A 24,291-nucleotide genomic window follows, 5' to 3' on the forward strand; every position below is an offset into this window, starting at 1 on the left:
GTTTTGATAATTAACCGACAATTAATATGAGATTATTTCTTCTGAACATCGAGCTGCTGCAGGTCAGCCCCTGCAGTCTACGGTCAGACCTCACCGAGTCACGGAACGCGGAACTGGAGGAAATGACATGAGGCGTGACGTATCAGGAAGAGCACGACACGATCTACCCACAATGCAACACGACACGTTATTTCATACACGTTTGCTTTTTTTTCATTATATTTGATTATACTGGATCGGTAGTCATATGGATAAGACTCTTCAGTGATATTGCTCATGTTTAGTTGAGTTTAAGAATGTGCGCTAATAATGATTTGTGTGACCGTCGTTCTGAAGCGTGCTGTGTTTGGTCTGTCAGCTCCTGGTGTGAACAGAGAGGCAGTACACTCTTGTTTTTCCTCAGATCGTATAAATCTTTCGCCTTTTACTAAAGATTTCCGTGGGGAAGAACACTATGAGTATAAAGTAATTTTTTGATGCCCTGCCGAAAGGCGGGGCTTCCTACATTGGTGAAAATTAGAGAAGAACAACAAAATTATGTGTTTAAGAGAAAACTGATATTCTTTTTTTTATCTGAATTACATTAGACAACACAGTACACGAACCCACATTAATGATAGTCTTCCTCACCCAATAAGAATTACAAAAAGATTAGGCCTACTTTCAGTTTTATTTTAGTATTCTCATAGATTCTGGATTATACAGTGAAGCAAACTTCTCGATTCTTTTTTACTTTTCTTCTTCAAATTTCACCCCTATCGAAAGCTGGACTGTCGTTTACATTATTCATGTAATTCACAACTACTTTGACGACAATAGCATTTTTTCTGTCTTGAGCTTTCAAGATATTAGGATTACAACTAAATCATGTTCTAGATATGATTATTAACCCCTGTGGTTCTCAAATGTTAATTTACTCTTTGTTCAGTTCTCCGTTCTCTGTATTAATGCTCGCGCATGCGCACTCTTCCATCACCTGTTAGAACGCCACGTGCACACGGCGCGTTCCCGGGCGCCATTGTGCGCTGAACTGCGTTCTACAAAGACCCTGAAACACAAGAAAACAGCGTTCGCGTTTAAATTACGCTTAAGAACGCTGTTTTCAGCAAAACCTAAGAACAAACCGTATTTTAGAGGCATAGTTCACCAATAAATAAATAAATAAATAAAATGAAAATTCTGATATTAAACTCTATAACATTGTTTCTTCTGTTGATTCATGTTCATGAACATTAAACAAGAAAAAAAAATTGTCCATACAAAGTCTTCCGGTCATGTTTAGTTTCCATCTTTTTTTTAAATATCTTCTATGTTCACAAAAGAAAGTAAGTCAGGTTATTTGTAAATACTTATATTCCTACATTCTAGATTTATTCTTTTAACTTTTAAATTTCTTACCTTTATTTTTAGTTATTTTATATGTTAAGGAGTGGTTGTAAAAAGCATTGTACTACATAGTATGTATTTATGTAGGCTATGCGACAAATTTGATCTTGATTGATTATTGGGAATGTTATGAGAGTGAGTAAATGATTTGCACTTTTTGGTAAACTCTCTTTAAATGTATGTATACATGGTCAGTAGTTACACATTGCTTCGTTGTGTATAAAGTGGTGGAGTCTTTGTTGTGATGGCAGTGTCCTTACTAAATAAGGTTGTGGGTGTTAGTTGTTAGTTTTTTTTAAATCAGATGTGCATGTTACAACATATCACCTTGCTTTTCTCGGTCTCAAATGTGTCAGACGAGCCTGGGATGCATGCATACATTCATGTGTGTAAATGTGTATTTTTAACAGTCTGACCACAGGCCCCTGCCCATATCGTATTGGTAGGACTGTATGATGTCAATTTCTCCTCGTCTTGTCTGTCCTGGTCTGAAGTAACGAATCAGTTTCTGCATCAGCTTAGCTTTACTGAACCCTGCACCGGGTCATGGCCTCTAAGGCCATTAAACCCAAAAGGCCACTGACCAGCGTGTGAGCCAAGTCTGATCTTTCCGTTACACCGCAGATAGAGACGCTTCTTCCAGTCCTTTTATTCCACTACCAGTATTGATGTCCTCTCAGAAGAAACAAGAGAGTGTTCAAGAACAGTCAGTGCACTTTAGATGAAATTCAGGACAGTTTCTGGCCTGCGATACTGCCAGGGGTGCTATCTTCAATCTCTCATCAAACTGTACACTCCACCTCAGCTGTAACATTCAGCTGCTTCTGGTCACATCACTCTTCACAAAGAGATTTCTCCAAGGCAAGACTTTTTTTTCCATCCTGTACATCAGCTGGACGTTTATTGTTGCTGTATAATCTGATCAGCCACAACATTAAAACCACTGACAGATGAAGTGAATAACAGCTGCCGAGGGTTGGGATCTACTGGACAGTAAGTCGGAAGCAGGACAATAGGGCAAGAGAAAAATAACTTAGACAAGGGCCAACTAATGATGGCTGGATGACTGGGTCAGAGCATCTCCAAGAAGTCAAGTCTTGTGGGGTGATCCCAGTATGCAGTGGTGAGTTCCTACCAAAATAATGCATGAAAGGACAACCGGTGATCCGTCATCAGGGTCATGGGCTCCTAAGGCTCACTGATGCACATGGGAAAAGAAAGTTAGTCCGTCTGGTACGATCACACAGAAGAGCTAATGTAGTTCAAACTGCTGAAAAAAGTAACGCTGTCCATGATGGAAAGTTGTCAGAGCACACAGTGCATCTCAGTTGCTGTCTATGGTGCTGCGCAGCTGCAGAACACGTACAGTGGGCACACGAGCATCAGAACTGGACCGTGGAGCAATGGTAGAAAGTTACCTGGTCTGATGAATCATGCTCTCTTAAATCAGGTGGATGGCTGGATGCAAGTGCATCATTTACCTGGGGAGGAGATGGCTGCATGATGCACTCTGGAAAGAAGGCAGTGTTGTGTTCTGGGCAATGTTCTGCTATGAAACCTTGATTCCTGGCATTCACGTCTATGTTACTTTGACACGTATCACCTACCTAAAGATCGTTGCAGACCATCTTCCATGGCAATGATGTTCTCTGATGGCAGTGGCCTCATTCAGCATGCTTTGAGGAACACAACAGAGTTCAAGGTGTTTCCTTGGCCTCCAAATCCCCAGATCTCAATCCAATTGAGCATCTGTGGGCTGTACTGTGGAATTCAGTTTGTGACATCTAATGGCTTCAAGGGCCAATAAATGATTCGGAGAACAATCCTTCCCATGAATCGATTTAAAAGATTTGAGTCACTGAGAAAAATGCAAATCCCCAACATCCTTAACCAAGCACCCCTAATACCTGCGACTATTTTAGCACCCTTTTTTGGTCAAGTGTAAAGATCTTTAGCTCTGATCCAAAACACTAACATTGAAGTATAGAATCCTAAATAATTTTTCTTGACTGTTGTCTTTCTACTGCTCGAACCATCGGTTTCCTCCTTAATGTAACCAATACCATTGTGATTTGTGAGTATTTCAATAATGTACACTATGTTTGAACTGTCAGGATGTCCACGGGGAAAAACACACAGCACTCTCTACATGTGAACAACCTCCCGGGGTGTCAGAGGACACAGAAGAGCTGTGAAGTGGGTGTAGATGGTGATAAATATAAAAGCTCAGGGCTACTGCTGAACTTTCCCTCAATCACACCATAACATACCGATTTTAAAGAGAGTGAAAGACATTATAGTCTGATGATATTGCTGTAGGTGTAAAATTGATATGAAACCGAGGCATCATCACAGCTGTGCTCTCCATTACAAGCCTAATGGAGTGTATGTGAAGATTGATAAGGCACATAAACCCAGATGGAGAATAGATGTTCACTTTTGTGGCATTGTGACCTCAGACGAAAGGAAAGTATGGGATATAAGAAGTAATAGGTATTAGGACATGGATTGTGATAAAATTTTAGAGCAATGTCGTATAGAAAAAATGGAGGAAAGAGGACCCATGGGAGAGTGAGAGACATATGGTGCTCAGTCAACCTCAGTGGGCAATGTTATCGACCTGCAGCAGAAAATTGCTGATTCACGAGAAGGTGTGGGATGGCAATGGACTGAGGTTTTACTGCAGATGAAGCATTATATTGTGAACTTGTGACTGAGGAAGAAGTTAATGTAGGTATGACAAGAAAAAAAATTATAAAGTGAAAATAGACAAATTATTTGTAAAATCATGGATTTTATTCCAGAACACACACAAAGCTGCAGTCTGTCAAGCAGTTCCAATATATTTATGATTTCATACATGGTCAACAATTACTTTTACAGGGAATATCGCCGCCTAGTGGACCATTGTAGTAAGAAACAACACCACCTCAGGCAGATCATCTGCTGCAGAAAAGCAAACTCCGCTGAAACCAACTGCAGTCTACGGGAAAAAGTTTAACTCCTTGATATACAGGTGCATCTGAAAAAATTGAATATCATGGAAAAGGTCTTTATTTTTTGTAATTTAATAAAAAAAAAAATAACTTTCTTATATTGTAGATTCATTGCACACAGATTTAAATATTTCAAGAGTTTTTGGTTTTAATTCTGATGGTTAAGATTTACAGCTTAGGGAAATTTAAAAAATTAGAATATTCCATTTAGAGCTTGATTAGTTTGATTAATTTTGAGTATAAATACTGGGTACCTCTTTGACTAGTTTATAACATGCATCCACAATTATGGGAAAGACCGCTGACTTGACAGTTATCTAGAAGATGATCATTGACACCCTCCACAAGGAGGGTAAGCCACAGAAGGTCATTGCTGAAAGGGCTGACTGTTCACAGAGTGCTGTATCAAAATAATACTCATAGAAAGTTGACTGGAAGGAAAAAGTGTTGTAGGAAAAGGTGCACGAGCAACCGGGATGAACACAGCCTTGGGAAGATTGTCAGGAAAAGCCAATTCAAGAACTTGGGATAACTTCACAAGGAGTGGACTGAAGCTGGAGTCAGTAGATCAAGAGTCGACAAACTCAGACGTCTTCAGGAAAAGGGCTAAAGCTGTCACATTCCCAGAACTGATACTAAATACTGTACTACTAAAGTTGTAAGTCATAACCATCAGAATTAAAACAAAAAACTCAAAATATTTTGGTTTGTCTGCAATTAAACTAGAATATAAGAAAGTTTGATTTTTTTAATTACAAAAAAAAAAAAAAAAAAAAAACCTTTTCAATGATTTTACATTTTTATAGATGAACCTCTATTATGACAATAGTTTTGGTATTTTAAAACCCAACTGATTCGTACATAAAACACTTTTGCATTTCAAAGTATGGAAAAGATAAGCAGGATCATATGACATGTAATATCACTGCTTCACTGTATTTCTAATCAAATAAATGGCACCTTGCCAAGCATAAGATAATTCTTGAAAGAAAAAAAAAACATACACAAACATATTAAAATATCTTACTGACTCCAGAATATTGAAGGGTAGTGTATAATTTTTTTTTGTTTTGTTATGACTCTTAGTTGAGCAGCATTTAGAAAGCCATACCAGGATAAAGGCAAACCTTAAAAATAAGTTTAGCCAAAAATAAAATAAAATAATAAACTTCTCTTTTTAGGGCACTGATAATTTTGTCAAATCAAAAACTTTACAGATCTTTATTGGAACTGGTTTAAACTATATTTGTTCATATTTGTTCAGTGAACCATAAACAAATTATTGCCCTGAAACAGTCCTTAAGACACTTATGGCTTACAGGAGGCAGGCAATTAAGGTCACTGTTATTATAACTGCAGACTGAAGACCTTTACTGACTCAGACAAACACCAGGAGAAAGATGTCCAGCATTCTTGACCTGACTGCAGCTGTGTCTAGAGAAATAAACTGCAATGTCTGCAATATAAGATGCCTAAGACAGTGCTACAGGGAGGACAGGGAATCGTCCTTGCAGTGGCAAACCACGTAACGAGTTTCCCCTCAGACGCGTTCAAGAATTTGCAAGTGCCTTGATGAAAGATCAAAGCAAGAACGAGAGAGTGGCATCCAGCGGATGACGTAGGATGCAGGTGTAGAGTAAGTCTACTCTTGGCTTATTTTGAAATCCTTCTAATTCCAGGACATTTTTAAATACACATCAGATTGCATTCGCCTGAAAGAATAAAGTCATATACACCGAAGATGGCTTGAGACAAAGTAAATTTTATTTTTCATTTTTGGGTGAACTATCCCTTTAAAACAGCTGGTGGACAAGATACTCACCATGACTTTTGACAACAATCGCCTTCTTTGTTCAGGAACTCTTTATTCCCTTTCCGTTCAACTTGTTGACTTTACGTCGCAGTTGTTGAACTCATGTTAAAACATTTACAGGTTAAGAAACTTGCTGAAACCATAAGTGACATTTTTGCTGAGCTTAGTTTGCTAAAATCATGTCTAAAGCTATTTGACTTATTTTTAATAACCCACAACGTATGACAATAAGTAGTTTCATAGACAGAACAATTTATGACATTTGTACGAAAAACATACAAGACTTATAACGTGCAGCAATGAATAATTAACAATAGATCGTCAGTAAAGTCAATAAAAAAAAAAAAAAAATTAGTTGACCAAGCATCCACCCCCGCCAAAAGTTTTTTTTTTTTTTTACATATGAATACGTATTTTTACTGAGGTTCAAAACAGCATTGATCAGAAGACAAATTGCAAAAGCCAAATGCATCTCAAGAAGAGTCAATTTTAATAGTGCTTTAATAAAGTTCAAAGGAAAAATAAAACTCAATGATTCAACAAAATACTAAAGATCTCTACTTACATAACCTTCATAGAGATGAGAATCAGAGACAGAGCAGTTTGATTGATAATCACAAATCCCAGACAGTAGTTCTGAAGTATTCTTTACTTACCATAAGAAAAGCAAAGCGAAATGTACAGTTTGAAGGATTTGTTAAAGGCTCTCCCCTCTAGACAAAAACACCTGATATCTAAACTAAATCTGAAAGGCACAAACAAGGAGCGCAATTGACTACTAAAAAAAAAAAAAAAAAAAAAAAAAAAAAAAAAAAAAAAAAAAAAGCCCAACACTAGTCTTAGCCATTTCGTTGAACAATTTTAGAATGAACAAAATAAAACGGCATGACAATATTTTCAACTGCTGAACAGACAGAACATTTCCCAGACTGTATGAGGGCCTGCTTAAAAAACCAGACTAAACAATATAAAATAAAAATAAAGCTCCACAACACACAGAATCAGGTTCCTCTGAAAGGAGCACTTCTATCATTAAGAGCACAGATCAGTTTCATCCCCCACGAAATTCGAAGCTGCCTGAGCCTCAGGAATAAATACGAACTACTAGAAAGGTGTAAAATGAGTCTGACAGCAAGTAAAGTATGAAGGGTGGCCTGACAGAGCACTTCATTGACACCTAACGCAATAATTGCACACAAACACACGCAAGACGACGCAAGCTCTGTGATGCACTGCCCAAAAACATGCATCATACCGACAGAGCAGATCTTTAGCTAGAGTACAGTTAGAAAAAATCCACTTTAACAATTTAGTGAGATCGACAATGTTACACTTAACTTGCCTGTTTTCATTGGCATCTCTGCTGTTGAACATACAAAGTCCTAAAAACATAAATATGAAAGGAATTTATTGGAACAGTTCTTGGTTGCTTGTTTTAGTGTTTGTATGAGGTGGCAAATGGTGATGAAAGTCCTCGTGTCGGACGATTCGCTTTACACAGGATTATGATGACTGACCTAGCTACGGAAATCACCAACAAACACGCGCGGTTGCAGTAAAAAGGCCATCTCAACACACCAGAGTCAACTTAAGTTAGCGCCAGGCGCTAAAATGGGCTCCCTGTGCTTAATATTTTTTTCATACATCTGAGGGGCAAGAAAATTATTCTAAAAGAGCAGTTATGGACTCCTGTGGAACTCTACAGGTAAAAGGGCCATTTTAAAAGGAGGGGAAAATAGAAACAAATCTCTTGGATGGCACGTTATCTTCGTGCCGATATCACTCAAACAGCACAGTAGCACTGGGACGTTACTCTTCAGCCCCCAAACTGGGAATCTCCTGACATGTTCAGTTTCAGGTCTTGATGGGTCTTGCCTCAAGAGTGGACAGTTTTGGGTTTTCTTCACCATTTACCACTCTGCATCTCCAATGGCTTTGGAGAACACGTAATCCCGCCCGTTCAGATTCATTATCCCATCTTTCAGGTGAAATTTCCATTTGTTCTTACTTCTGTGAATCTAAAGCAAAAGATATGGTCTGATTTTGATTTAAAAAAAAAAAAATTATTCATTGTTCATTCATGTTCGTTAGTACATTAACTATCATCTAATTTACCTTGTAAAGCATTACCAAAAGATTTTTCCATTAGATTTCTAAGCATTTAATATACCAGTGACAATACCATCATAATACCATTTTAATATATTGGTGTTTTTATTTATTTTTTTAATTTCTAATTCATTTTTCCCCAATGTCAAATTGAACTGTATTTTGCATTAATTTTTTAGCTATGTAGTATGTCAAATTAAATTATCAAATAAACTGTACTATGATAATTATTTTTCCCCCATACAATACATCCATACAACCATCATAATACGATTTATTGGTATTGGTCATTAGATGAAATTCACTTTTCTAAGCAAATGTCAAATTCAATTTGTAAAAACATGCTTCAATTTTAACATGCTTCATTTAATTTCTAGGCAGGAAAACTGCATAAAAATAGAACAATATGCAGAAAAATGAGGGTTAGGAGTCTTATTACAGACTGTCTTACTCTTTAGTAGTTTAATTAATCCATATTGCAATAAAGTTTGCATGCGAAAACCTTTTAAACGATTGAAATAAGCCCATATGGCTTTACTGCCTTTCCCTGCACTGTATATTGCTTATTATACATATTTTAAATCGTCCAAATAAATTAAACACTAAATATTACATTAGCAATAAATAATTCACATTATGATAGAGAGCTCTTTCTCTATGCAATGTCAAATCTCACTTGTAAATGTTTAGTTTTGCATAAAATTTCTAGGTATGTAATATGCCATTGACCGTCATAATATTGTTTATCATATCTTTGCATAACATTTATATATAAAACTGTGGAAATCTACTGACATTGTTGACCCAGTTATCATTATAAAAAAATAATAATAATGTAGCTGCATCCCTATTTATTTTTGGAGCCTTTATTCATAGTTTTAAAATTTCAATTCAGAAGAGGAAACTTACTGCATGTATATAAAAATAAAAAGACTCACCTTGTCATACTGGCAGACCACCACGTTCTCCGTGTCGAACAGCTCCTGATCTTCCTCATCACTGACGTCATCGCCACTGTTTAACGGCTCCTGAAATAAAGATTTAAAGACTTGCCAAATAGACACACTATGACTGGACCAAACCAGACTGGCTTCTGTCCAGCACCAGCACAGTTTCAGTATCATTTATATTATTAGTTTTAAGTTTTATTATTGTTTATATTTTAATATACTCCATTTGTCTTTCTTCATACATCATGTTTTTAATGGGTTTTAGGTAATGATAACACTGTCCAGAACGTACCTCCTCCACTTGGCCATCCTCCCCACCATCTTTCTCTTTGTCTTCATCCTCATCTTCATCATACTCGTCCTCCTCCTCCTCATCCTCCTCCGAGGACGTGTCTCCTGCACCGTCCACCTGGAGCACCATGGGAGGTTGCTGTGAGGCCTGTGTCTGCGGTGGCTGTTGCTGTGGTGCCTGTGGTTGAGGCTGTGGCTGCGGTTGAGCCTGCACATGCGCAGCTCCCTGCTCCGGCTGCACAGTCATCGCTGTTGCCTGCATGACCTAAAGACACGCAGCTCCGCTCAATACACACATGCCTCACACAGTTATCAAGATCACCTCAGAGACATCTAAACTTTATGCCTGAGGTCAGAGGTTGTGCTGACCTGAGTGTTCTGCTGTACTTTATTTCCTGTGAGGACAATCTGCTGCGGCTGGATGATGACTCCGGTCTGCTGGGGAAGACCTCCCTGAAGTGGAGTCAACACCTACATGGAGACACATTCACTGCACACTGGCTCTTAAACACAGATCAATGGGACTCTTCGCCAGACTTCGAAAAGTCATTTTAACAGTAAAAGACTAAAGATTATACATTCTACCATGAATTTAAATTAACAATTCCATGTGACACTTAAAATTTGATGATTTTTTTCCATTTAAAAGGGTTTATTCTACATTAAAGGCATTTTACTTTTCGTGGATAAATTAAGGTTTACTGCATTAGTGTCATGTTACCATTTTTTTTTAAAAAATGATATCATCCTCCTAAATAGCAGCATTTACCTCAGTTTGTGGAAAACTACTTGTGACAAACTGTTATGTGGCTCTCTTTACCATGCAAGAAAATAAAGTAAATAAAAATAGTAAATAAAACAAAATTAAGTATAATGCGTTAAATACAATCACTTTAGTAAAATTGTATCTAATTGAATGCTAAGTTAATATGTAAAATAATCAAGACAAAAAAAAAAGTACTATTTCTTAACGTGTGGTAAATAAGTAAACAACAACAACAAAAAAAACTCACTAAACCCAAGTTAAAGTTAAATATTACAAAAGGAACAAAATATTTTTGTACTTGGGTAGATTGAGATTACATGAGCTCACAAAACCATGTAAATTTACGTTAAATCCATAAACTTTGTGTTGCTGCCTTAATTTCTTTTCTTTTATTGTACAGCTCCAGCAACCACAGCTGCCATTTCTTTTTATTTACCATAAATTTCAGACACTATTTTTAGTGCCCATCAACTATAAACCAATGAAGTAACCCTGTAACAGTCTAACCTGCTCTACTTCTTTCTGTAAACTGTTTTCATATTTGCCTTTCTTACAAACACGAGATCTGACAGACATCTTGCATTAGCTAGCTATGATGAGGACCTCTGCTGACTCAGGGAAACAAATCAAACTCAAGTGCGTAGATGCCATCACAACACACCCAGCAGCAGCAGCAGCATCCAGTGACCGAACTAGAACAGACTTGTCTCTGTTGGTGCACAGAAAGAGTGTGCAGTGTTGTGAAGTATGAAGCACAGACCTGCTGTATGACGGGGGCCTGCACGCCTCCAGGCTGCATGTGTGGCAGGACCTGCTGCTGCAGCACCATCTGCTGCTGGGGCTGAATGAGGTATTGAGCTCCATTGGCAGCTCTGTACACCTGCAGGAGCTGACCTGAACACATGAGAGAGATGGGCTCTTTTAAAGGCATTCACACTCGTGTTAACATGCACAACGTAGTCATGAAACTCAAACCGTGAAGACAAAAAAAAATTAAAAAAGAAAACATCTACGTAGACATCTAAGGGATAATTTACAGTCACTTACGAAACTTTTTACCATATAATAATGAAGACATGAAATATTGTTTTGAGAAAAACTTTTAAAGGGGTCATGAAATGCAGCTCCAGATTTTAATACTGGTTCTCTAGTTGAGTTGATAAAGTTTGCACAGTTTTTTTGGCACCAAAAAGGGCCAATGTTTGTAAAAATGACCAGAAACTGAAGTAAAACTCACTGCTGATTGGCTAACTGAGATGTCATGATTTTCCTGATTGTAACTACTTTATTAATACATTTGTGCTGAGACTTATCCAAAGCAACCTCACAAAGAGTAATACAACTTTAGCGTTATAAAGGGATTGTGTGCTTTAAGAATGATGAAAAATGAACTCCTTTATATAAATGAAGTCAAAGTAAAGCAGTGAAAATGATAATGTGATATGCATTTCAGTCATCTTGAGGCCCCCTGGTTGAGAACTTCTGTGCTATGGAACATGTCAAGAGTGTAATGTCTTACCTTGATGGGTGATAAACTGCGAAAACGGTGCTACACCTGTGGGTAAAGCCAAAGTTGCTGCTGTGGCTGCTGCACTCTAATGGAACAAGAGAAAGAAACAAGAATTGAATCCACAGAGGACATGCATACATTAAAGATCAGGTAGAGAGAGTGAGAGAACAATAGTCTTGTTGGAATCTGCTGTGTAATCTAATTTGAAGTGCCCAGCTCGGTCTAAACCGCTTTCCAGGAAGACTCCGCCCATCTGTTCTCCTGCTAGCATTAATGCTGATCCTACAGGGGGTTCAACATCACTTGAACTACAGTGACAAAACACTCAAGTCATTCAGTGTCAGCAGGAGTTTTCTGGATTGTGAGTAATGGTGAGGTGATGTTGGCATGTTCAGACCGCATTAAAGTTGTGATGTAACTCTAAAGGACTGTTCACATCAAGGATGATAACAATAAAAGACATAGTTCTTCAGAACTGTTCTACATTTAAAAGAACAGCAGAATCCAAAACAACTACAACAGCACAGAGAAACTCCATCAGAATCACTTTTTAGAACAACTTTAAGCTCATTAATGATGAAAACATGACAGACAGCCAAATAGATTCAATCCTGCTTTAAAGAGCTTGAACATTTAAAGCGGCGAGTGACATAATGGGCCTTAACCCAAGCCAACAGAAACTGGAGCTCATAATTTGCAGTTTGTGTGCACTCTGAACTACAGGTAGGTGATTTGATTCAAAACATTTTTAGTTTTGCTGGCTGAAAGTCTCTACACACCCCAATACGATAAGTCAAAGGGATAGTTCACCCCAAAATTAAAATGTATGTTTATTTGCTTACCCCCAGGGCATTCAAGATGTAGGTGACTTTGTTTCTTCAGTAGAACACAAAGATCTTTAACAAACCATTGCAGTCTGTCAGTCATAATGGAAGTGAATGGGAATCATGGCTTGGAGTCAAAAAAAAAAAACCTTGGACCATTGACACTCCTAACTGAAATTGTAGGTGGAGTGCCAATGGTCCACTTGAGAGATAGGTGGCAGGTACGCACTTATAAGTCTGTGATCTGCCGTAAAGCAAAAAGATGTGTCAAGCGCCAGCTGTTGAGAACGTGCTCAGGTCAGTTCAGACATTACAGTGAATCAGAGATAAGAAATTAAATAAATACCGTTTCTTGCACAGACCGATCGTTTTGTCTTTACACATCAGAGTATCGTCACGAGCCGCAGGGTTTAATTTGGTTTTGTTTTGGTTTTTTGACTCTCAAAGCCATGATTCCCATTCACTTCCATTATATGACTGACAGAATGCAACGGTTTGAGTTCATCTTGGTTTGTGTTCTACTGAAGAAACAAAGTCACCTACATCTTGGATGCCCATAACAAGCAGATAAACATCAAATTTTCATTTTTGGGTAAACTATCCCTTTAAGTGGACTAAAATGTCTTTGCATTGTGTGTGAAAAGTGTAGGTCCATAAAATATTTGAGTAATCATATCCGTTGGTCTGTGGGCTACGATAGGCTGTTCACGCAGACATTATACATCAGTGCGTTTCCAGTACGCTATAGCAGACAGAGTGAGAATCAAAAGGTGTTATTATAATATTATGCGCTTTATACTGTAATGTTTTTTCACTGGTGAATGAGACATGAAATAATCTGAAAGCTCTCATCAAGTGGCTGGTAAGCCTCTGGTCGGACTTGAGTGCGTTCATGTTTTCTGGAGGAGGTGTGGCTTTGGAGGGAGAAGGTGGGATCTTATTTCAAAGCTAGCTTGCTCTTCTTAGCCTCTTCGAAATCACCTACCCTACCTTTAAAAAATTAAGTCAATACAGTGCAACAATAACCAACCATTTTTCAGCAGCCTTGGCTCAGGAAGTATTTATTTTCTCTTTTTTTTACATTAAAAAGTATAACCCATTGACAAACCAAAAACCATCAAGAAGTATTTGAATGAGAGAGCGAGAAGGCTGCTTATGACTCCGATACACAGATTTCACTACAGAATTACGGGTAATGCATTTTTCCCACCAGGAATTCCATTGTTTGAACCATTTATAAATTGAAAATGCAGGTTGATGGCTCTAAAAAAAAAAAAAAAAAACTATTGTACTATTGTTAAAAAAAACCCTCTAAAAGCAAGTCTGTCTTTAAAGGTTTATAAATCTATTCTCATTTGGAGAAAACTAACAGCACCCAACTGTTGCCCTCTATAGACCTTAAATCAGGTTAGCACCAAAATTAGTTGAAAAAAAAAAATAAAAATAAATAAAAAGCTGTGAGAGATAGACTCAAGTCCTTACAATGACATGCAATGTATAAAGCTCCTATATCATGCATTTTTCACATCATGCAACTCACAACTATCAAACTGTTTTATGCAGTTTTTGTCTACTAAAAGCCTTTCAAGAAGACATTTCATCAGCTGGACAGTGAGCTGGTGGTTAAAAGTACAATCCACTAAACACACTGTACTTCTATCCCTCACAGCCTTGTTTTCATTGCCGTCAAATATGGCACTAGCTTAAGGTCTATACATTTCAATATCCCAAACACAAACATGTGAATGAGAAGAGCTCAAATGCGGCGCACACGCTCACCATTCCTGTAGCATTCATGTGGTGGAGAACCTTAGGATCCTGAACAATGACCTGCTGCTGAGTACCTGCGAAGAAACACACAAACAGCTTATTAAATATACACGGGATCATATTTCAATTCTAAATACATGTGCATGTTCAGATCGGGCCTCACCCTGCTGGGCTGGAGGCAGGAGGATTTGCTGTGGTTGGGACTGTGTTTGCGTCTGCTGAGCTGGTTGGGCTTGCTGCTGTTGAGCTTGCAGAGCCTGCTGCTCCTCCGTATGAAAACCCTCCACTGCCTTGGACTGCATCAGCTTGTTCTCCCACAGCTGCTCAGTAACAGAAGGTTAATAAACCATCTATCAGTGCAGCACTTTAATATTCATCATAACAAACATCTTACCGTTTTCAGCTCCATCAGCACCTGTTCATCCACTCCCTCGTCCAGGAAAAGCTCTCGGACTTCACTGATGACGTCATCCATCACTGTCTGATACAGTTTAGGCTACAATGCAAACAAATCAAATCACCTCTTACTACTGAATTACAAAATATTCTTAACAAATCAATAGTATCAATGAGTCAAGGAGTGTTTGAGTGGTTTGTTTGCGTTTTGGTAGGGTTGGTGTTGGTTTTGAGCGGTTTTTGAGTGATTTGGTTAGGTTTTGGTAGGGTTGGTGTTGGTTTTGAGTGATTTGGTTAGGTTTTGGTAGGGTTGGTGTTTGTTTTGAGTGATTTGGTTAGGTTTTGGTAGGGTTGGTGTTGGTTTTGAATGATTTGGTTAGGTTTTGGTAGGGTTGGTGTTGGTTTTGAGCGGTTTTTGAGTGATTTGGTTAGGTTTTGGTAGGGTTGGTGTTGGTTTTGAGTGATTTGGTTAGGTTTTGGTAGGGTTGGTGTTGGTTTTGAGTGATTTGGTTAGGTTTTGGTAGGGTTGGTGTTGGTTTTGAGTGATTTGGTTAGGTTTTGGTAGGGTTGGTGTTGGTTTTGAGCGGTTTTTGAGTGATTTGGTAGGGTTGGTGTTGGTTTTGAGTGATCTTGAGTGGTTTTTAAGTGGTTTGGTTGAATTGGTTCACAAACCATTTGTTCACGAACTGGACTGGACTACAATGAATCAACAATGAACCAAGAATCTCTTATCAAAGTGATTCATGATGAGCCAAGAACTAATGATTTGGAGTGAAATGAGAATTTGAATGATGAGGAAAAATGTATTTTATTTTTTACATTTCTGCTCTTAGACTATTAAAAGACATAAGGAATAGGTTTACAATTTGGCTTTATGACATATATCAAAAACATTGGTTTATTTTAATCATTTATTTCAATTCATTGAACGGTTTATTAAAAAAAAAATATTAAATTCTTATTAAAAAAGTATTTTAAATACTTAAAATAGATTTTTTAAATGTATATATTTTTTGGTTTCTAAAATACTTTTCACGTTCATGCAACAAACTGAACTGGGTCAAAGGACAAAAAAGCAACAAAGCAATAAATATATGAAACTCGTGCCTAGATGTGGCTTTATTGTAAAGCTTGTCTTCAGGGTTTGAAGGAACAATGGGGATGACGTAATTACGTAAAATACGTAACACCAGTTCTTTGAAATTAAAAAGACCAAAGCGTTATTAAACTGTTGGTTACAACGTGATCTCTCCATTTATGGTCACGTCCTACTATGTAAAGCAGATGGCTTATCTCAATTTGTCTATCCCTCCCTGTCTTTATATGTTAAAGACTCTTATTCTAAAGATATCAATAATCGGTTTTATTCTTTTATTTGGAAAAAAAAGGTTCTTACTAATAAGAAAGCTGAAGGGGGTCTGGAAATACTTTATTTTGAAGATGTTAATAGAACTTTTAAAATCAATTGGATTAAAAAAAAGTGTTTGTTTAATCATTACTCCCTTTGGAACCAAATAGGTGGCTTAGAATTTCTGTTAACTTGTGACTTTAATATTTCTAAACTACCTCTTAAATTATCAAAATTCCACCAGCAAGTGCTTTTATCCTGGAAAATTTGCTACTCACAATTTCTCTCCTCACACTGCATTCATTTGGAATAATATCAATAGAACGATTGCCAATAGATCTTCATTTTTAAGGAATTGGTTTAACGGGGATATCAAGCATCTTATGAATACGTTTGATAATTTTGGGAATCTTTTAACTTATGAACAATTCATGCGAATCCACAATTTAATTTGGTCATTAAAACTATTCCTCCTACTCTTGTTCATCTGGTTAAAAGTCATATTCACTACAACTCTATAGTAATGACAAAACCAAAATAAATTTTAAACTGTCTTGTAATGATTGGTAAAAAAAAAAAAATGCAATAAACATTTATACAGTTTTCAAAAAAAAATACAAAATAAACACCTAGAGGAAAAAAATTTTGGAACTCCATTATTGATAATATTAACTGGAAGACTGCTTAGTTAATCCCCCTTAAATATTGCATCAATAACAAAACTAAAGAAATACATTTAAAAATTTTGCATACCATCTACCCTGTTAAATCAATTTCAAGATACTTTGATATTGATAATTTATGTTCTTTTTGTAAAAATGAGAAAGAGGTGTTAACATTTGTTTTTTTACAAAGCCCCTCTAGTCCCACTTTGTCAAAAAAAAACATTATAACTTACTCGTGGCCTCAAGATACTGACTCGGCAATGAGTTACTTATCTTGAGGCCATGAGTTACTTATCTTGAGGCCACGAGTTACTTATCTTAAGGCCACGAGTGTTATATATATATATTTTTTTTTTTACAAAGTGGGACCAGAGGGGCTCGGTAGTTTTTTGATTGTAAAATTACCCAGAAGTTTTGGAAGGAATTGGCAGATTTCATTTTTTCTCTTGTAAAAGATAAATACCGGTTTTTCTTTAACGGACATTGTGTATTATAAAAATAATATTAACAAAGGTCTTGAATACATTGTTAATTTATTCATATTGCTGGCAAGATTTTATATACATAAAAATGTTTAAACTCATCCCCTCATTTAAAACTCATTTAAAGAATTTTTAGTTGAATTTGATTGTTTTATATCTTCATTGAAATTGATAAAAAACAAAGTCATTAACATGTTTAAAATATTATTAAATTATTTTTAGATCCCCCGTTAATAATGTCACATTTTAGCTAACACTGACTCTCGTATGCTGTACGCAGTATGTTATTTGTTCTGTGTTCAATATTTTTTTATTTTATTTTTTTTAAAGTTATTTGAAATTAATTGTTCAAAAGAAAAAAAACCGATCCGCGGATTTCAGCCTGACTCCCCTAATCACTTAAAGGCAATCGGACCGGAGTCGAAACACTATAAACACATGCATATCGTTCAGGGAACGCGTCCGTCACGGCCGCTCGTTATCAGACCGCGACGCATCCGTGCCACGGTTAACTGCACACGACGAAACTGAAAAAAGATCTTCAAAATGCATGCAATTCCGGATGCAAGGCTAATCCGGAACGAGAAAGCAAATGTCTTTCTCTAACGTTACCCAGAAACCACTACCGCTATGGCGCCACTAATACATGTTTTTGCTCAAACGGAAAATAAGCAGCAGTCTCGCGGTCCGTGTCTGTGGCGCGCGTCCCGTCAGTTCACTATTTAAAGCGCGGCCTGGTGTTTATATGCAGAGCCGGTGACGTAGCGCCGAGTAGCACCTTCCCATCCCAGGCAGACTATATTAGAGCCCCGGTATGGCTGTATAAAAACGGGCGTCTGAAAGAAGGAGGGTCAGAGGCGGAGAGAGACGCAGACGGAGAAGAGCGACGGTAGCCATGATGAAACCGCACTAAGCGGAGGGGCTTCCGTTAACATGTTTATTGTCAAAACCGGCTCATATTTTGTTTATATGCATGGGATTCGGTAATATAGGGGGGCATGTTCACCTCGTTAAAATAAGATTGTGATGTACATTTTCGTTTTTAACACGCAGGACACCAAACAACACAACTCTGCTCTCCATTAGTACACACGCACACATACTGAATCCGTTTTGACTCAAAGGGTGCTTAAGAGACAAACTGTAGTATCGAGTTACACGAAGAATGCGAGCCAACAGGATTATTTTCCAATTAAAAAAAAATATATATATATAACAAAGCCCGTGTTAGTTGAACAGAAATGCGTTTTCTAAGACAGCGTGAAGCTTTACTGCAACGGAGCAGAGCCTGTGTTTCTCCGAGAGCAAACACTCACACAACTCCCTACACAGAGCTCAAATGGACCAGATTTGATGTGTAGGAGTGACTAATCTGTTTTATTATTGAAAATGCCAAGTGTGGGTTTGGTTTAAATGCACTGAGTCTAACTGCAGTGCTTGGACACGTGTATGATCTAGAGCATGAGTGCCGTTTGTCTGATCCTTACCACTTGGTTCGAGTTAGCCGAGCTCGCCATTATGAGCGGAAAAACACACCGCGAGTATCAAGCAAGAACCCCAAAAAGCATTTAAAAAAAGAACGGAAACATCTAAAACGCTTTTAAAAGTTGCCGATTAAAGTTATTGGAAATAAAAACACAGCGGTTTACGGTCTTATTCACAGTCCCAGGGCTGTTGCTCCCCAGCCGTCCGTCTTCTCCGGTCCTCCGCCTTTATATACGGAGCTGCGCGAGACACAGGGCAGGGTCAAGCGGGCACTGAGCGAGATATCGCGAGATTTCAACGCGGTCTCGCCGCAGACGTGACACGGTTAGTCAGCAGATCCTGGATCAGCCCTTCGCTAAAAACAAGCAACCGGTATATTCACGTTGTTTATAAACATGAAAAAAGACCGCTTGTACAATTGTTAATTGCTAAGCTGTGTGTGTATTATTATTATTATTATTATTATTATTATTATTATTATCATCATTATTATTGAAACCAAATTTATTTATTAGTCTTTCTGCCCATCTGCATGCCTAACAATATGAAAACGTCAACCTTTATGCTGTTAAAACAGTTTTAAACTTTAAGAAAATGCTTTAGTCAGAACATTAATATTTGCATTCAATTTTCTAGTTGTGCTTAAATTGCACAATATAAGCAAAAGGTAAATTAATAAAACTAGTTATGGAGAAACGTATAGGCCTACTCCAAAAAGCCCAAATTAGTTTTCACCACACGAGGGCAATATGTACCACTCCATGAGCTACTGGTTCATATCCTGAAATTAATTTAAATCATTCTTATTCATGTGTTTTTGATTTAGGCTTACTTCTGAGCACTTTTACATAAGTAGGAATAACTAACATTGTTAACGTTTATGGAGATAAATCTTTGGAGAGTATTTTTTACTGCCTTACTAGGAAGAGGATTGTCCACATTCAGATCTTAATTCAGATCGAAGGTGCCTCTACAAAGAGCTCAAGTAAATGTAATGCCATATCAGGTGCAGCTTCTGTGCCATGAAGTTTATTAAAGGAATTGTTCACCCAGAAATGAAAATTTGCAGAAAATGTAGTTCTATTTTAATTTAAGTGAAATGAAAGTGAATCAAATTCATATAAACAGATGACACCCAAACTGTATGTATTTATGTATAAATAACTGATATTGAACTATTGCAGATTAAAAAATAAGTGTGTATATATATATATATATATATATATATATATATATATATATTACATTACATTTAGTCATTTAGCAGACGCTTTGTGACCTAAAGTGACTTACAAATGAGGACAATGGAAGCAATCAAAACAATTGTATAATAAATGAAAAGAAAATAGATAGAATACAAAAAGATTAGAAAGCTAGTTAGAATTATTTTATTTTTTTTAAGAATAGAATTAGATTAGTGAGTGCTAAAGTTAGAGGGTCAAATAAAGATGGAAGAGATGTGTTTTTAGCCGATTCTTGAAGATGGCTAAGGACTCAGCTGCTCGGATTGAGTTGGGCAGGTCATTCCACCAGGAGGGAACATTTCATTTAAAAGTCTTTAAAAAATTTCACTTGCAGAACGCAAGCTTCTAGAGGGCACATAAGTCTGAAGTAATACATTTAGGTAAATGGGTGCAGAGCCAGTGGTGGTTTTGTATGCAAAAATCAATGTTTTGATATTTATGCGAGCAGCTATTGGTAGCCAGTGCAAATTGATAAACAGAGGTGTTACGTGTATTCTTTTTGGCTCATTACAAATGAATCTTGCTGCTGCGATCTGGATTAATTGTAAATGTTTGATAGAACTAGCTGGAAGACCTGCCAAGAGAGCATTGCAATAGTCCAGCCTGGACAGAACAAGAGCTTGAACAAGGAGTTGTGCAGCATGTTTCAAAAGAAAGGGCTTGATCTTCTTGATGTTGAATAAAGCAAATCTGCAGGATCGGACAGTTTTAGCAATGTGGTCTGAGAGAGTCATCTGATCATCAATCATAACTCCAGGGTTTCTGGCTGTTTTTGAAGGAGTTATGGTTGATGTGCCTAACTTGATGGTGAAATTATGATGAAACAATGGGTTTGCTGGAATCATAAGCACTTCTGTCTTTGCAAGGTTGAGTCGAAGGTTATGGTTCATAATCCAGCAAGAAATGTCTGTTAGACAAACTGAGATGCGAGCAGCTACCGTCGGATCATCAGGATAGAATGAGAGGTAGAGTTCAGTGTCATCAGCATAGCAGTGGTATGAAAAGCCATGTTTCTGAATGACAGAACCTAATGATGCCATGTAGAAAGAGAAGAGAAGTGGTCCAAGAACTGAGCCCTGAGGCACCCCAGTAGTTAGATGTTGTGACTTGGATAACTCACCTCTCCAAGATACTTTAAAGGACCTATTTGATAGGTAAGACTCAAACCACTGGAGTGTGGTTCCTGAGATGCCCTTTGCCAGTAGGGTTGATAGGAGGACCTGGTGGTTAACCGTGTCAAAAGCACTGGACAGATCAAGCAGGATAAATATTGAAGATTTGGATTCTGCTCTTGCCAGTCTTAGGGTTTCAACAACTGAGAGCAAGGAAGTAAAATCCTTAAATCCAGTCAAAATATATGTGTATGTGTGTGTGTATATATATATTTTTTTTTTTTGCTTTTATGCAGTGCTTGATCAATGCATATTTCTCTCCTGATTCAGACAAGACTATTTCACTGGAGGAAGCTATATGGATAGAGGAATCAGCTGTCTAAGTTTGTTTCTTACACATATCTGCAATTCACAAGACATTAATTGATGGACTGGAGTCTTGTGGATTGCTGTGATGTTTTTATCAGCAGTTTGGACTCTCATTCTGACGGCACCCATTCACTCCAGAGGATTCATTGGTGAGCAAGTGATGTAATGCTAAATTCTCTTTAAATTCATTTCACTCACTTTCGTTTTACTTGATCTAAAATGAAACACTCTCTCTATGCATTTGCATTTTGTCCTGTACATTTTTGGCTTGTCTTTAAAGGAAGAAAAATCACTCAAATTTGAAATGATTTAAAGGTATAAAATACACCTGTAGTGTTTTTCTCAACACAAAGACTAATAAAATGTATCAAGCACATATTGCTTGCTTATGGCTCATGGAGTTGCATAGCAACAGAGATGGGCTCATGTGAGCACAGCGAGCTGGTGGCTGCTGATTAAGCCATGCATTGCCTTTAATTATGAATAAAGCTCCAGTTGCATACAGCCATCATTCAGTCCCATTAGCCACACCCAAACTCAGAGCAATCAAGTCACCTTAACCATGGGATAAATCAGTCAAGACTGCAGTTAAAGCAGACAAAATCACACAAACACACACACGACATCTCATTAACAAAATGGATTCTGTAAAGGTGATGATATAAAATCTCAGCTCACAAAACATGTTATCAAAACGTGCTAATATTCCCATTAGGTTAAAAATATAATTTTTCAATCTTCTTATTTGAGAAATGTTAAATGCATTTTTTTTCATTTTGCAAATATTATTGGAATGTTACTATGCACAATAATGTTTTGAGAACATTATTAAAGACCAGACAGCTTTGAACAAATAATCTATTAATATTACTGCAAACATTTGTTCACAACTTTGACAGAACCTTGCTAGAACGTTGAATATAATTTTGATAACTGAATTACTACAGAAAATAAATAAATTGAAAACAACATTTAAAACTCTGATATTTTTTATTATTGCAACTGGAAGACAATACATTACATAAACATTATTTGAAGTTTCAGGAGAAATATGTGGAAAAGTAACAATATGATGTGACATTTATTCTCATATAGACAGTGTGGTTATTTACATGTATTGATGAAATAGTTTGATCGTGTTCTTTGGCAATATAATTGCACACCAAGGAAATAGACAGCTTTATACTCATACAGCATTGGCATCTGAGTGTATTGAAAATAGACCTGGTCAAAAACATATTCATTATGATTCCACTGTGCTCTAAAAATCATCCCAGACCGCTGGTGGCTTACACAAGTACAAGGACCAAAACATATTTGGCAAAAACAAACAACATTGACAAAACCTTTATATTATTTCACACATAATTTCAGAGGCAGTGAGAGTTTTCCAATAAATAATTCATGCATATTTTTCTCCCCCTTTTGTCTTACATGGATTTGTATGAATCTTAGCCATTAGGTCAATTAAAAACAAATCATAAAACAAATGGCATATCATGGGACTGGCATAAATTTAAAGCAAAAACAGTATAGCAGCAGCTTATTGTCTATATGCAGATCAAATAAAGTAGGGCCTTCCCACCGTACGTCTCTTATTTTACATTGTACTCACACTTACAGTGCTGCACCATCACTAGACCAAATAGTCCTATTTTAAAAGTGCTGAAATATCGAGCTGAAGCGTTTTCAAATGTTATTATCTGTGCTATGCCCCGCTAGGAACACATAACATTCGGAAAGCGATTCATACATAAAGCGGAAGTGGAGTGTAAACATTGTGATCGATTTTGTGTAGCAAATATATGCATGACCCTGACAGATGTCCAGCAAAACACTGCAGAACAACATTAAAGGAATAGTTCACCCAAAAATGACAATTTGTTGACAATTTGCTCACCGTCAAGCCATCCAAGATTTAGATGAGTTTGTTTGTTCATCAGAAAAGATTTGGGGAAATTTAGCAGTAATCACTTGCTCACCACCATTGGATCCTCTTGCAGTGAATGGGTGCCGTCAGAATGGGAGTCCACACAGCTGATACAAACACAATAATTCACAAGTAATCCACTTGACTCCATCTGTGTGTTCGTAAGAAATAAATCCTTCATTACGGGCATTTTTTTAATAATCACCATAAATAATATTGCGTTCACCAGTGAAGAAGTCGTCTCATCTGAATCAGGAGAGAAATATACACATCGACCACAGCTTACAAAATGGTTTAAAGTTGAAGTGCCTTAAATGATGAATTAGTTTCTTCCAAACAAGCAGCTTTTCACTTCACCATATATGAATTGATGGACTGGAGTCATGTGGATTACTTGCGCTAAATCTTTCTAGGAAACAAGCTCATCTACATTTAGTTTTGGGGCGAACTATTGCTTTTAAGACTACTGTAGGACACCCTCGCACACTTGGACATTCAGATTCACAGATGAAGTTCAAGTTCATGAGGGCTGGAAGCAAAATATAAAGGAAACCGACAAGCCAAGGTCGACTGCTAATAAGGGATTATCCTAAAGCCAGTTCTAATTCCTTGTCAAACTATTTCAGTACAATTTATGATATCAATGCTGCAGATTGCACAATGAAAATGACAGAGTATCGAACCGTTACAAATGAACAGAACAGACATCCAAGCACACAAACTAAAGGCAGGCACAACCTTAAAGGGTGTACAGATCGATAGGTCATCCAACACTGATTATTAACAACATTTGAACACTTACATCAATGAATTGAAAACGGACCACGAAACCGAACCCAGGACCA

At 37.2% G+C, this 24,291-nt stretch overlaps 1 protein-coding gene and 1 non-coding gene across 2 annotated transcripts; one reads left to right on the forward strand and one right to left on the reverse strand.

The window, feature by feature from the left end:
• The first annotated feature begins 383 nt into the window (after positions 1-383).
• LOC132092951 (U5 spliceosomal RNA) lies at positions 384-499 on the forward strand. The gene has a single exon (XR_009422328.1). It is a non-coding gene; the product is annotated as a U5 spliceosomal RNA (small nuclear RNA).
• A 6,877-nt stretch (positions 500-7,376) lies between these two features.
• On the reverse strand, positions 7,377-19,035 carry LOC132092657 (transcription initiation factor IIA subunit 1-like). The gene is made up of 10 exons (XM_059498992.1): positions 18,794-19,035; positions 14,810-14,911; positions 14,579-14,735; positions 14,425-14,489; positions 11,831-11,906; positions 11,072-11,205; positions 9,915-10,016; positions 9,547-9,810; positions 9,243-9,332; positions 7,377-8,213 (listed from the first exon to the last, which is right to left on the reverse strand). Exons 1-10 carry the CDS (start codon positions 18,821-18,823, stop codon positions 8,106-8,108), a joined length of 1,128 nt encoding a protein of 375 aa, XP_059354975.1. The 5' UTR covers positions 18,824-19,035; the 3' UTR covers positions 7,377-8,105.
• Positions 19,036-24,291: the final 5,256 nt, after the last annotated feature.

The sequence above is a fragment of the Carassius carassius genome, chromosome 18 (genome assembly GCF_963082965.1).
Source record: "Carassius carassius chromosome 18, fCarCar2.1, whole genome shotgun sequence".
Lineage (NCBI taxonomy): Eukaryota > Metazoa > Chordata > Actinopteri > Cypriniformes > Cyprinidae > Carassius > Carassius carassius.

Excerpts from the sequence above, each read along its gene's own strand:
- LOC132092657 (XM_059498992.1), bottom strand. The coding sequence starts at position 18,823 with ATGGCGAGCTCGGCTAACTCGAACCAAGTG. Across the intron at positions 10,017-11,071 it reads AGGCCCCCGTCATACAGCAG|GTGTTGACTCCACTTCAGGG; the intron begins GTCTGTGCTTCA and ends GTCTCCATGTAG. Across the intron at positions 8,214-9,242 it reads TGGTCTGCCAGTATGACAAG|ATTCACAGAAGTAAGAACAA; the intron begins GTGAGTCTTTTT and ends CTTTTGCTTTAG.